Genomic DNA, 13,570 nt, shown 5'->3' with positions numbered 1-13,570 from the left:
TTACCTCCTTCAGAGTAACTCTCTGTAATAATTCATAAGCTGCATTTTGTTTTTGCAACCCAGTTTAATGTTACTTTGAATTTATTCTGAACTGTAGTTACTGCGCATGGCGTAAAGTGGCACGCGGTTGTCGCAGGCCATTATCATTGTTTTTGATTAGAAAAAGCTGCAAATTCTTTGGTGTAACGTCCCAAAGCGACGTATGGGCTATGAGAAACGCCGTACCAGTGGGCTTGGGATTGATTTACACCATAGAGCTGTGTCTAAACGTGCGCTGGCCACGCATGGCCGCCGCGAACCGGATTTATTCCATACACAAGTCGCACCGGTGGATAAGACGCACCAACGAAAATTTCTGAAAAAAAAAAAACGCGACTTAAGCACCGGAAAACACGGTAGACCCAGCGGGCGCGGTGTGGCGGATAATTTGGGCTGTCGAGGTCCGTCGTGCGATGGGAGTGGTCTTTTAGGCAGCACTAGTGCGGGTCTGCTGATTGGGAGTCGTCAATCGGGAGCCGAAGCGAAGCTCGTCTTGCTGTGCCAGCCTCCTTCCTGGTGGCGGGAACAATAAAAAGACGAAAACCTGCGATCCCACTTACAGGGAGGAAGAGAGGACTGCAGGAGCGTGCGTGTGTGTGTGTGTGTGCATCGCCTCCTGGAAGCGGTAATGCATGTGTGAGAGAAGGTGCGATCGCTCCACCAATAGAAAAACTTGTGTGGCCGCCGGCCCTCAAAGAGCATAAAATCACGGCATAGCATCCAACGGCGCCGGCAGCTCTTTGGTGTCTTTGGTGGATTTGATCTGTTCAGCTTTAGATCCCAATCGGGGCATCTGGCATGACCCAGCTGTTGGCGGATCGCTTATTGTGGGGAGAAGACCGGCGACACGACTTCATGGGGCTTGCAGAAGCGACTGTGTCCCGTGTGCGTTGTCGGTGATAGGAAATGATTTGGTGGCCACTATGTGTGTGTGTGGAATTGCAGCGAAACATTTGTGCGCATATTGCGACACCCGGGATATAACAGCTTCAAGAGCTGAAATTCAGGTTTGTATGTAAGGACGGGTTTTTGAAAATACAATCGCGCAGCAAAGCTCTACCTGAAACTGCTGAAACTACGATGAGTGTTCATTGGATGGGCTCAAAAAAATGTCGCTTGATGCTTTCTTTGCAAATGCGTTCATGTGTTGATAAAAAGCGCGCTTGGCATTTTTGGATGCAGGTGCACATGAGGAAGCTTACACGAAAGCCTCTACACAGTTATTTATTACCCTTCTATTACTCTACATAGCCACGGGCATGGACATGGTAGCTATGATTTTGCACGCACGCTTCCCCTAGCATTCGTAGTGCTGATAAAAAAAGCCGTTTGGAATACTGGGGAATGTTTCACAGCTGATAGTGTGGTACGTGATTCTTCGTGTAACTACATGCAGGTGCTCGTGCATGTCGTCTCTGTCAGCAAAAACATTTCCCCCAACAAGCTCCACTTGAACTCGTTTTCTTGGACCTACTGTGGCAGAAATGCAATCTACAAATTGTACAAGACCCTGTGTTTTAGATATTTGAAGACATGGCTGGTTGTGTCCATCTTTTTACTGGGGTTCTACTGCATAGTGTAAACATTTACGTTCCTTGTGCTTTCATTTTAAGGCTATCTATATATTTTGCTGGCATGGCATTTTTTCGCAGTGATCGCATGCCGAGTAGCATGCACATGCAGAAGTGCAACTATGGTACTTTTTTTTTAAATTTCTTCTCGGGTACTATGGGCTTTGCATACGTCGGCGTCGCCAGCAGCTCACCAGTGTACTGTCGTATGCCAGTATTGGAGAAGTGGTGCTTTGTAAAATGATTTAGCATGCATTGCCACACAAGTGGTAAGAGGAATATTTATATTGAAATAACAGCTGTGAACATAACAAAACGCAGTGATATCTTGTATACTAATTCCCCAGTTGGGGTTGTAACTGAGCCCCATGGAAATCTGCTGTATATGCTGAAAAGCTTCCTTGGAAAAGCTACCGGGTGACGCCACGTGTTTACTTGAAACTGCAGTGCACAAGGCCCATATGCAGGGGTGAGACGGCTGCGCAGATTGCATAGTTTTGATACAAATACGATTTTGACATGCTTGTCAGTTTGAGTGGGGAAAAATGCCAACAACTTTACAGCATAATTCTCGAGCACGCCCAAGGTGGCACTGTTTTTAGCGGTTTGATCGATTGATCATTCAGTAAAAAAAAAAAAAACGCATAAAAAAATGTCCTAGCGATAGTTATTTTCTGAACTCACATCGGCGAGCTGCACGCATGCGTTTCTAAGTTCTGTGTGTTTCTATGCGTTTCTAAGTTTTCTCATGGGAAACCATTGCCAGGTGCGATAAAAAAAATACGTGAGCTGAGGTGACAAACTATTTGTGCAAGTTGATGAAAAACGGCAATTTTTGGAGCGCCGGAACAGCACCACTGGGCGCTGCCGCCACCTTGGCATGGAGGATGTAAAACATGGCGCTGGGTGAAGCAGCTGCTTGTAGTTCAGGTGCTCAGTGCGTTTCACCGACCTCTGCCATGGTTTGGATGAAGTGGAGGGCTGAGTTATCGTTTGGCCGGATGACCTGTTTCAGGAATACGCGGCTCCAAAGACGGGAGTTCATCGAAAACAACGTGGCGCTAGTGACTTCGCCGTACTTTGTCCTTGTGTGGGGCACGGTTCATACACGAAGTAAAATTTTGGACTCATTGCGATGTTGTAAAACGGCGAGTTACTGCTGCGTGTAACCGCGAGCTCGAGAGCGGCGGGAATGGCACAATCGACAAGACAGAAGTTGCAGCACAGGCTGCATTGCCGTGAAATGTTCAAGCAGTGTCTGATGGCGGGACTGGTTATTGTTGGACGCTGGTATCGATAATTTATCTCTCTGGAGAGAAATTTATTGTTAAAAGCAAGGTGGCTAAATATAGCAACGTTACTCGAAACGATTGATTGATTATGAGGTTTAGCGCACCGATGCTACACAGGTGATGAGGCGCCCTGTAGTGGAGGGCCCCCGCGCGCACTTGAATTATGATCGTGGGAAAATGGGAAGAGGCTGTTTGGTGGCACAACCGTCGCCTTACTTTTCGCAACTTTTGCCGTGGCTGTACACTTGTGCATACAGCGCAGCCTGGGATTATGAAAGTAATAGGTAATTTCAGCATTTAAATGATAATAAATACACATTACAGTTGTAGAACTTTTGAGTTAAATTTGTGGGGAGCGCCTTGGCACACCTTCTGGCCTAGAGGGTGTTGCCCGGAGCCCCTCGCCGTGAGCTCCCTTCCCTTGCCCTCCTCGCCTGCCGTGCGGCTACGGGGCCGCAAGACTTGGGAGGGAGAGGCAGGTGCCCGAGTGATGGCGCGAGGGAACGTGTAGGAGCGGGCGGTGTCGCGGGGGTGAAGAAGAACCGCGGCGGGGACTGTGACTCGGGGTGACAGAGTGTTTCTGGTGATGGTGTGTGTGTGTGTGTGTGTGTGTATGCCCGGACGGGCGACAGCGCGTTGGAGGATGTGAGTAAAGAGTTCTTTCACGCAACCGCAGTGTGCCTCATTCCTGGGCATGCCGTAGAGAGCAGGCCCACAAATTTTCAATGCCACTCTATGATGAGAGCCTCAGAGTCCACTTGTCCCCCTGACTTGCCAAGAGCTTTATTTTTGGGGCTCCAAAGATGACATAATAAATGTCGTTAACTGCTCCGAAAACTGCTCTCAAATCTGTTTATGCTGTGCCACCCCTGCATAAGGCGCGTTTGAGTGAAGCGCCAGTCAATGGGTTCGATTCCCGGCCACGGCGGCCACTTTTCTGGTGGAGGCAAAAAGCAAAAACGCCCTTGTGTATGAGATTTCGGTGCACGTTAAAGATCCCCAGGTGGTCAAAATTATAATCCGAAGCCCTCCGCTATGGCGCGCCTCATCACCTCCATTGTGTCGGCGCGTTAAACCCTACAATCAGTCAATCAATCAATCAATCGAAGTGCCAGTCAGTCTTTTGGGTGGACCAAAGTTGTTTCTTGCCTTTGTGGCCTCCTCAAAGGAACTTGGGGCTGAAGTCTAAGCTCGAGGTACTACCACTCGAGGTACCACCAGCGGTGCAGCAGTTGTGTCCCTTCCTTTTCTCTAGCCCTGCACCCGCTCTCGTGTGCGGCCTACCAAATGAAGAAGAAGCCCGAGGAGCAGAGCCAGAGAATGCTGATCGATGTGGATGGCAGTGGACCTCTGACACCATTCCCGGTCGAGTGCGTCTTCCACCGTGAGTACAAGTGCAGCCACTTGCCGCAAGCTCTGACCTACCCGAGCTGGTGAAATCTTCTGTGGAGCCTGTGCATCGTTGTGTGTGCCTCGTGAGCAGGAAATGTGGCATGCTTATCGAAATTCTCTGTGAATTCCCACGGGGCCTTGCAAGTGCTTGTGTGAATAAAAAAAATTGGCTGGCGATTACGAAACTCCGTAATGGGATATTTGGCGCAGCAGTGCGCTGAGGCAGCACTCACTCGTGGGTTCTCTCAACGGCAGCGATGACGAGCCTCTGTGTCGGCGGCGCGAAGTGCGTCTCAGGAAGGGACCGCGATCCACGTCTTAGGCAGGGAACACACACCATCGTCACGCGCACGCCCTCCTCGGGTTTTCGCCACGCCGACGACCGTCTTCATCGTGCGGGCACAGCATACTGCCCCCCTACCCCACCGCACACTTTCGGAGAGCGCTCGCGCCACCACAGCGAACTGCCCTCCCCTCACCATTTTGTGACACTCTCCTCCTCTGCTTTCTTTCACTGTTCGGTCTTGCCATCGTTCACTCGGTTACGGTGACAACGCGGCTCAGCCCAGAGACAGGCGGGGCACCAGGGGGCTGCACCCTAAAAGGTCCTGCTCTGCCCTGACGAAAGAAAAGAGCAGCTAACGCAGTGCTGCCATGCTGTGTCCCCTTGCTACACGTACAAGGCTTGCCGCTCCTGGAAATTTTTTTTTCCCCTAGTTTTGGCCACTTGAGTTTGGAAGCTCTGTGGCCCCATTGTGTGGTTTCCCATACAGTATGTTGCAATTTGAGGAAGGTGAAAGGCGCCCTACCGTGGTAATAAATCAAGTTCGTGAAGCCTTTACATGTCTCCTTTCGTGACAACAACTTCAGAGCAGCTGTTCCTTTCGTTTGATATTCATGAAAGTCTTTTCAGGGAGCATAGTTAGTGCATACTTTGTAGATACGTTAAAAAGCAGTTAACTTTTATTATCCAGCATCTTATGAGTGCATCACCCCACAGCCATTTGTGCTGCAGCAACTTATCTTCAAGGGTCATCACAACTTTTGTTTTGTGCATTTCTAGCGCTAGTCACACACTCAACATTCAGTTTGACATTCCCAGGCCAGCTGTTCCCATGCCCTTTGGGGTGCCAGTGGCTTCCCTCGGTCACGTCCCTTCCCCTCCTCTCGTAGCGGACAACCGCACGGACACCCTGGTCCACCACAAGAACGAGATGACCACGGATGTCAAGGGCTACCGGGAAGCCGGGAGCTTCATCCAGGACATTGTGTACGACGCGCCCATGGAGCAGATGGTCCAGCTGGTGAACCGGTCCGCACACTGCCGCCAGCGACTTACCTACGAGTGCTACAATGCCCGCCTGTTTGACACAAGCGGTACGGGACGGCTTACTGCGGCGAAAGGCTGCGCGTTTCTTGCTGTAGTGATTTCTGCTACTTGTTAATAGAGAGTTTTATCTGACCGTTTTCGACGGTCTGCTCCAGTGTCGGCGGCACGGTCAGCGCCAATGCCGTTCGCGGGCAAGCGCGCCACGCATGCGCGGTCAGCTAAAACTCTCCATTGTTGCCCTGGTTAACCGTTGCTGTGCCTCCAGCACACGGAGTGCACCGGCCGTGTTGGGGGGGAAGTTCTCTTTTGCTTTTTGTGCAGTTCGTATTTTCTCAGCCAAGTGGCAAATTCTGAACCCGTCGCGAAAGGTGAAACTGCATCCAAGTTTTGGTAAATGTGGCCGCGTGCGCTACCAAACACTGCAAATCGCATGATTCTGCTGCCATTATGCGGATTTCCGTGACCTGCTCAGCAGCAGTGTGTCTGTTGACCATGTGGTGTTACCGGCAATCACTTCTGGGAGGGGTAATCAAAGGAACTGACCTTGAAGTCTGGCCATCAGGAGGCTTCAGTATCTGCCAGGTTGTTCTGCATGCTCTGATGTTCAGCTCATCTGTGGGGCGTAAACGTCATTTCGTCAGGAGTTGTTGCCTCCTCGCCAGGGAGGTTGGCGCTTTGCTGCTTGAGGGTAGGCCCACCAGGTGCAGACTGCATAGCCCAGTGGCATGCGCAGCTCGGAGGAGGCTGAAAAACCGCTCGAGCTAAGACTTTAGATTTTACTCAAAATTTTGCTAATTTACCTTAAATTTTGTCTAGTTTAGCATGTCTAATTTTGCTTTCTTTCGAGCTACAGAAGCATTTCTTTTGAATTTCGAAAACATTTTGTCAGACAAATTATTCTCCATTGAAACCCTTTACGTCATCTTGAAAACTACACAAATGAAGTACATCTATTTAGATTGATTTTGACGTGCCTTGTATATTTTACACATAATTCTTCTATATATTTTTGTATATAATTTTAAGCCCCACTGTTGTAGAACTAGAAGAACTTTCTTGTGTGGGTTTAGAAAGGCCGCAAATACTTTTTTGTGGTTGTGGTTCTACTGAGTGTATTGCTAATATGCACATATACAGTTGAACCCTGCAATAACGAAGCCGCTGGGAAAAGCCAGAAAATTCGCTTTTGCAGGAATTTCGTTGCCACTAAAATGAAACATAAATGACAGGAAAATCGGCCGCTAACTGAAAATTCTTTTCCAGAGGTCGGTTATATTACTTTGTGAGCCATACCTTCCAGCAACTTCAGAGCTCAGTTATCATGTTACAGGAAGTGGTTTATTGCTGGTTGGGATCGTGTCAAACGCATCCAAAGCATCCAAAGCATCTCTGCACCTTTTTCTCCTTGGCACAGAGTATGTCCGAGCACGCAAGCGAAGTCCCGCTTCTTCTGTTGCCAGAGGGTGGCACTTCCTTGTCCCAACGCTGTTCACAAAACTAAAGTGAGCACCGCTCTTTGTGGACACCCAGAAAGAAAGGCCGCAGCCCTCGCTGTTTTGTTTGGCACCCGAGCGCCATGAAAGGGTGGCAGCCTTGCTTTTCAAAATGGTAGGGCGAGCTGCAGGCAGTTTCAAACTTGGCGCTATCCTCCACTTGGGCAATGATGGCTGCCTCGACTTGTAGCGGTAAAAACTTCTACTTCCGGGTTGGTGGAGGCATCTTACGGAGAGCAAACGTGCTGATCGCCACGTGCGCGCTTGTTCAGCGGTAACCGACCAGCGTAACCCAAGCCAAAGCCGCACTATGGTCCCCAGCTGCGCCTCAAGTCACCATGTGGTGGCCGCTTTTGGTGTCGCTGCGAGGCTGCCTCCACGGCCGCCTGCCGCACAGCCATTTTTGTAGACACATATGGCGGTTGCTGTGCAAGCATGCTGAGGCAAAAGTTTGTGCACGTTGAGTCCGAAAAAAATGCCTTTGAGCACTTCTTGGACACTGTTAGCCTCAAATGGGTAAAGGAAATGCCGACTGGACTTGCGGCGAGTTCATTAGCGCGGGATCTCTTTCCAAGAACACTTGGTTACCGCGAGAAGTGAAATACATAGGCGTCTATGGACGTTTGCCTCGAACCCGAAAATATTTCATTGCTGCAGGAATTTCGTACTCATGGGATTTCTGCGGGGTTTGACCATATTCCAAACTGTTCTTGAAATTTTCTTGCAGTGGGATATAGGCATGTTTGTAAAAGAAATGTCAAACTTTGTCAAAAAATCTGACTGATAAAAATAATTTTGTATTGTACTTTACCTGCAAAACAGCAGAGCGGAACCCCGTTTATCTGTCCCCGGATTTTACGACGCCCTTCGTTTTACGATGGACAAGTCGAGCCCTGGTGAAGTATAAACAATGCGTTGGAAACCTCGGTTATCCGATGTGACTTCTTGCCTGCCGTGTTATCCGGCGGTCGCAGGGGCCGTGGGCAGGGGCAGGCAGTGACAGGCTGAGGCTTCCAAATGCATTTGTCGTCATTGTGTGCACCGTGATTCGCACTGGCTGGCGGGAATTGCGGCAGTGGGCAAGGTTCGTTTTAGTACAGCCTTAGTGGCATGTGCACTACATTATTCTGTTCGGATTTACCCTGTTTAGGGATTTCTTTTTCCGAGTGATGCAGAACCTCCATTTGTAGTTTAAACTATTAATGCGAGTAGCTGTCGTTGTTGGGATTTTACAACGCCCGCATGGTCCTGAGGAAGTCATATTATCAGGGTTCCACTGTATCCAGAGTTGCTTGATGTAGGAGTTGCAAAACTCCCCATAGGCCCCATACATCAAAAAGTGGCGCCACGATTGGTCCACTGTTTCGGATTTTCCCGTACGGTGGCGCCATCTGTTGGAGAGAAATAAACTATACAACGTGGTTCGCCGCTCGACGACCTGAGCGAAAAATGGTATTTGGGGGCTTGGTACTCACGTAAATTTGTTGTGCTGTGTCTGTGCTGCTACTATCATGCTCAGATTTAAGCTCAGATGCATCAAAATCCACCGAAACTCGCCGCTCACTGACGCTTCGCGTGAACGGCAGTGATGCCGTTCAGCGGTCCAGACGCGCTCTGTAGTGGTCCAGAATGGGAATTCGTATTCATCGATAACATGCTATCGATGGGAATAGGCGCTGTCACGAAAGTGTTAAAAAAAAGCATTTAGTTAGCTTCATTTCTTTATGCCTTGTATATTTTTGAGTTGAGCACTTGATAATGCGCCTCTCGGTGCCGCAGTGCAAGACTCGTCGAGTGGGGACTCGTTTGCGCCCTATGGTTGGTGGGTGAGCCGGAGCAACCAGAAGATGGACTACTGGGGCGGCTCGATCCCGGGCTCGCGCAAGTGCCGCTGCGGCCTGTACGGCAGCTGCGTGGACCCGCAGCGCTGGTGCAACTGCGACGCGGCCCTCGAGGAGTGGCACTCGGACGGGGGCGAGCTCACCGACCGCGACTACCTGCCCGTGCGCCAGCTGCGCTTCGGCGACACCGGCGCCGCCTCCCTGCTGGAGGACCGCAAGCGCGGCCGCTACACCCTGGGCCCCCTCGAGTGCGAGGGAGACGGTGCGTTTCTCCTCGGGCGGGCTGGTCGGGGAGTGGCCCACTGAGTGTTCCCCCTCCCTGCCGCCGCAGCCCTGTTTGACGACGTGGTGACGTTCCGCTTCACGGACGCCACCATCGAGGTGCCCCACCTGAACCTGCGCCACTCGTGGGACGTGTACTTCCACTTCAAGACCACGGCCGAGAACGGAGTCCTCATGCACAGCAAGGGCCCCACAGACTTTGTCAAGCTCGTCATCAGCGGTAGGGCTCCTCCTTCTCCCGCTTCTTCTGCTGTCTTGCTGTGTGCTTTGCCGGGTTGGCACGATTTTAGCGGGCACCTTTTGCACCCACGGTAGCCTTAAACTTTGTGTGCTCGTCACAATCAGGCCCCTGGGAAAGAAGAAAATGCAGCGTAAAAGGTTTCCGCGCATGTGTTGCACCCATTCCTTGTCATTTTCACATTGGCTTCCCTCCTTTCCTGCGACCGTTTGTGTAACCGTCCTTGTTAATCGTAGATTGGCAAAATGTCTCGGTAAGTGGGCAGGAAGGCTGCCAAAGCTGCCCGCCGCATTCCAACGCAGGGGGCGACCGCATCCAGCTGCTGTACGAGACGGCCGGCGGGGGCCCCCAGGGGGTGAGCGTGAAGACGTCGTACAAGCTGAGCAACGACGAGTGGCACTCGGTGCACGTGGAGCGCAACCGCAAGCAGGCGCGCATCGTCGTGGACGGCAGCCAGAGCGGCGAGGCGGACGAGAAGCCCGACCGGGCGCACGCCCTGCACCTGCCCGGCAGCCTGGTGATCGGGGCCAGCGTGGACTACCGCGAGGGCTTCGTGGGCTGCCTGCGCGCCTTCATGGTCAACGGGCAGCCCCTGCACCTGCGCGAGCGCGCTGCCGCCCTGTACGGGGTGTCCCCCGGCTGCGTGGGCAAGTGCGCCTCGGGGCCCTGCCTCAACGGGGGCACCTGCCTCGAGGGCTACTCGGGCTACACGTGCGACTGCCAGTGGACCCCCTTCAAGGGACCCATCTGCGCCGACGGTGCGTGCAGGGCCACAGCGGCACCGGGAGGGGGCCACTGGTTAGACCTTGCGAACCGGGGAAGTGACCAAAAAATCGTTTTTTCGGAAGTCACATTTTCGGCTTCTATGTTTCCTATTCTATGCGTCTGCAAAGTTTTTCCGCTGAAAAGCGTCGCAAAGTGGCACGAAAAAATAATTCTGTCAGGCGCAGTGACAAACTATCGGCGCAAATGGGCGAAAAAACGGCAATTTTCGGAGCGCACTATCTCCGCAACGGTGCCACCGGGCGCGGCCATATTGATATGGTTAGATCGGCCGAGCGTTCGTTTTTCCGGTTCCGCTCGTATCTTTTATCTTCGGTCATTCAGAAACGCAGAAACGGCAGAAAAGAAGTGACACACAAATGGACCTAGAAAAAGATGCTGAAGCGCTATTGGTCCTCCAGTCGGGACGCACTAAAACGACCCTCCTGATTGGATGTCGCGGGAGCAACGCAAGATGGCGGCCACCTGAGCTGCGTAGCCATAGAGATAATATACTGACTCTAGAGGGAAAGCGCGCCGCTGAGCCAATGCATTGGAACCGTACGACACACGGTGGCAGACATGATACAACGATTTGAAGGTTGCCAGCTGAGCTTTTGCTTACTGAAAACGGCGAAAGCGATGGGTTGTAATCTGGCAACGTGCTACTGTGGCGTTTCCGCGTCCGGCTAGCGAAGCATGCCGGGAGAAATTGTAACATGGCGGACCGCTGGCCAGGCGGATTTTGTGTAGGCGGCGTCGACAGCATTGCGTAGTTTATCTCCTGTGGGTAGGTAACCGCCGTGTTTTCGGTTTAGCGTACGTGCGACTTGTATGTACTGAGACTATTTGAGCAAGATGTGGCAACGCTCACGCAACACTTGCTCGCAAGCTCGAATGCGACTGATCGCATGCGCGAGGACGCCAAGGGGTCAGCTGATCCGTACTGGGTGCACAGAATAATGAATCTCCGTATGATCTCCGTGCATTTTTGCGCTGTGCCGCTTTATTTGCCATTCTGTGACATTTTGCGAGTCGCTCAATGCTTTTCAAACTAAGTGTAGTGAACTGCCTGTGGCTTTAGCTCAATGTAAAACCTTTATTGACACACACAAAAAAGACATCGCATGGGCCAACGCATATTGATATTGCCGGTGAGTGGGTGAGTCGCGGCGCTTTGAAGCCCAGGAACGAAAGAGCGCGGTCGATCGCAGGCCAACGGAGTGGAAGAATGCATGCCAAGGGAGTATGCGAAATACAATCCGCGGCGTGTCCCGTTTTCCTTTCTGTCTGTATTCGTCAAGTTCTAGCTGCTTTCCACCACTTCAAAGGGAAAGCTTGCGGGACTGAATGCGCAGTATTGAATGGGCCGCACAGAGCGCGCGAGGAGAGAACATTGACTAATTAAAAAAGAAACCGCATTTCGTTACCTATTTTTTCGTTCTACCTTCACGAACGTTTGCGCGAAAGTTCGAAGAACGAACAGCTGTAAGAAGTTCCATGAATAAAACAACTGGAACCGAACGATTATAAAAGCTCCTTTTATTTCTATTCCAACGGGAACGATCGCTGGCTGCCACTCCGTAGGCTGTAGTGAACTTGCGATAGTCAAGGTCAGATCAGAATCGCTGTTCCGGCGTCAGTTCAGGGGCAATTGATAGGGTGCTTAACGTGAAGAAAGAATGACAGCCTCGCAAGCGCCCGGACAGGCACTTGCTCAGCGCGTGCATCCGAGTTGTACTAGTTGTACACGTTTTGCACGCACGCATATCTGAGCTGAAGACTGCACACACACTACGCAAGTCAGGCGCAAGGGCCTCGCCACTTCCTAGCACGCGAAAATCGAAACCAAAACTGAACTAGACACTTACTCTTTCTCCTCTAATAAGAGCTTAATTACACTAAAAGTTTTTTTTATAAAGCTAGTTTTAATTACTGAAGCAATTATTTGTAACTATTTTGCTCCAGTTTTTTGTTTTAGTTAAATAATTACGGAACAACTTTTTAGAAGACTGAATGCAATTGATCTGGCAACCATGAAAATTGTATCGTGTCAGCGCCCACGATTCGTACGATCTCGGAGCTCGCTTTACCCCCCTGTGCGTAGCGTGCGGTTTGAGTTCATTTTCGCCGCTTCGCTCGGCTAAGTTTCTGTTCGATCTGTAGTATTCAACACGGACATTATCGCGATGGGAATGCCAGAGATAACAAGCCAGATTACGGGAAGTTGTGTGGCTCGAAAGGTGGAGGTCATCAAACGCTTCGTGGTGCACGTGACTCTACCGTCGCCAGACCCCGGAGGGTGACGCGGTGTGCGCGCTTGCGATAGCGATTCGTGAAGGGAACTTTTAGTCGGATTTGCGATGTTTACACGCTTAGTTATTGCTGTGTTTTGACTGTGGGCTCGCTAGCCTTAAGAAAGAAACGGTCGACGCGTCAAACGCTGCGGCGCGCACGGCATAGCAGACGCGCCTTGGAGCATCACATGACTGGGCAACCGGTTACGATTGAATGCCAGTAGTTGTAATTAATGCCTGTTACGTTAGATTTAATCTTAAAAGCGACCTGACCAGCCATATTAGGGATAATCAAAGTACAATATGTCGCGGTAAGCGTGCGCTGCGATGCGCGCGAGCCATATCGCCTTTCTTGCACAATGTTTCCCGTGCACTTGTAATAATCATGCAAACAGGTTTGAGTTAGTAATATAGGAATAAAAATATGTTCTCTGCGTTAAAAATGTACGTTACTGTCGCAGCATTTAACAGTGAATTTTTTAGGGAAATAATTGATACCATTGCTTAGGGCATACTGGCTGCGCTGCAAGAAACATTGGATGCCTTAATGTCAAAAGTAGTAAAAAATATGCTCTTGCATTGAAGTTGGTAGTTATGCACAATATTATACCAAGCTTCAAAGTAGCTCATTTTCATCCTTGTGGTATGCAAACTTTTGGCAATAAACACTTGCACGTATGAGTACTACTTTGCTGTGCCAGGCACGATGATAAAACATAAAAAAAGCCAAAAATGTTCAAATTTAAGTAAAAAGAAATGCTAAACGTGTTGCCATGGTAACAACGCTGCAAAAGGAGGTTGTCCAGTGCGATACAGCCAACCAGCTAACCTACTTTGCATTGAAGGCCCATTGAAACCCATCTCCCCCTCCGTTTGGTCTGCAAACTGGGTATGTACTCTTCACGGTGGAGCTGAAATATGTTTTGTGGAAAGAGAAAGGCTGTAAAAGGCACTCCAATTTTAAGGCATGGCCTTCCAGAAGTCCCATGTTCAAAAGAACATGAAAGGCTACAACCGTGACGGTTTTTGATAA

At 50.5% G+C, this 13,570-nt stretch overlaps 1 protein-coding gene across 1 annotated transcript in view; it reads left to right on the top strand.

Annotated features, from left to right (window-relative positions):
- Nrx-iv (neurexin-4) overlaps nucleotides 1-13,570 on the top strand; it is a 139,805-nt gene that overhangs the window by 73,887 nt on the left and 52,348 nt on the right. Inside the window, exons 12-16 of the mRNA XM_077705629.1 lie at nucleotides 4,158-4,286; nucleotides 5,468-5,671; nucleotides 8,897-9,220; nucleotides 9,290-9,460; nucleotides 9,781-10,236. Of these exons, the coding sequence (XP_077561755.1) occupies nucleotides 4,158-4,286; nucleotides 5,468-5,671; nucleotides 8,897-9,220; nucleotides 9,290-9,460; nucleotides 9,781-10,236 (1,284 nt within the window). The remainder of the gene's footprint in view (nucleotides 1-4,157; nucleotides 4,287-5,467; nucleotides 5,672-8,896; nucleotides 9,221-9,289; nucleotides 9,461-9,780; nucleotides 10,237-13,570) is intronic.

The sequence above is a fragment of the Haemaphysalis longicornis genome, unplaced genomic scaffold (assembly GCF_048455015.1).
Source record: "Haemaphysalis longicornis isolate Haplotype H1 unplaced genomic scaffold, Haemaphysalis longicornis Haplotype H1 scaffold_4, whole genome shotgun sequence".
NCBI lineage: Eukaryota > Metazoa > Arthropoda > Arachnida > Ixodida > Ixodidae > Haemaphysalis > Haemaphysalis longicornis.
This window is presented reverse-complemented; position numbering and strand designations above follow the sequence as displayed.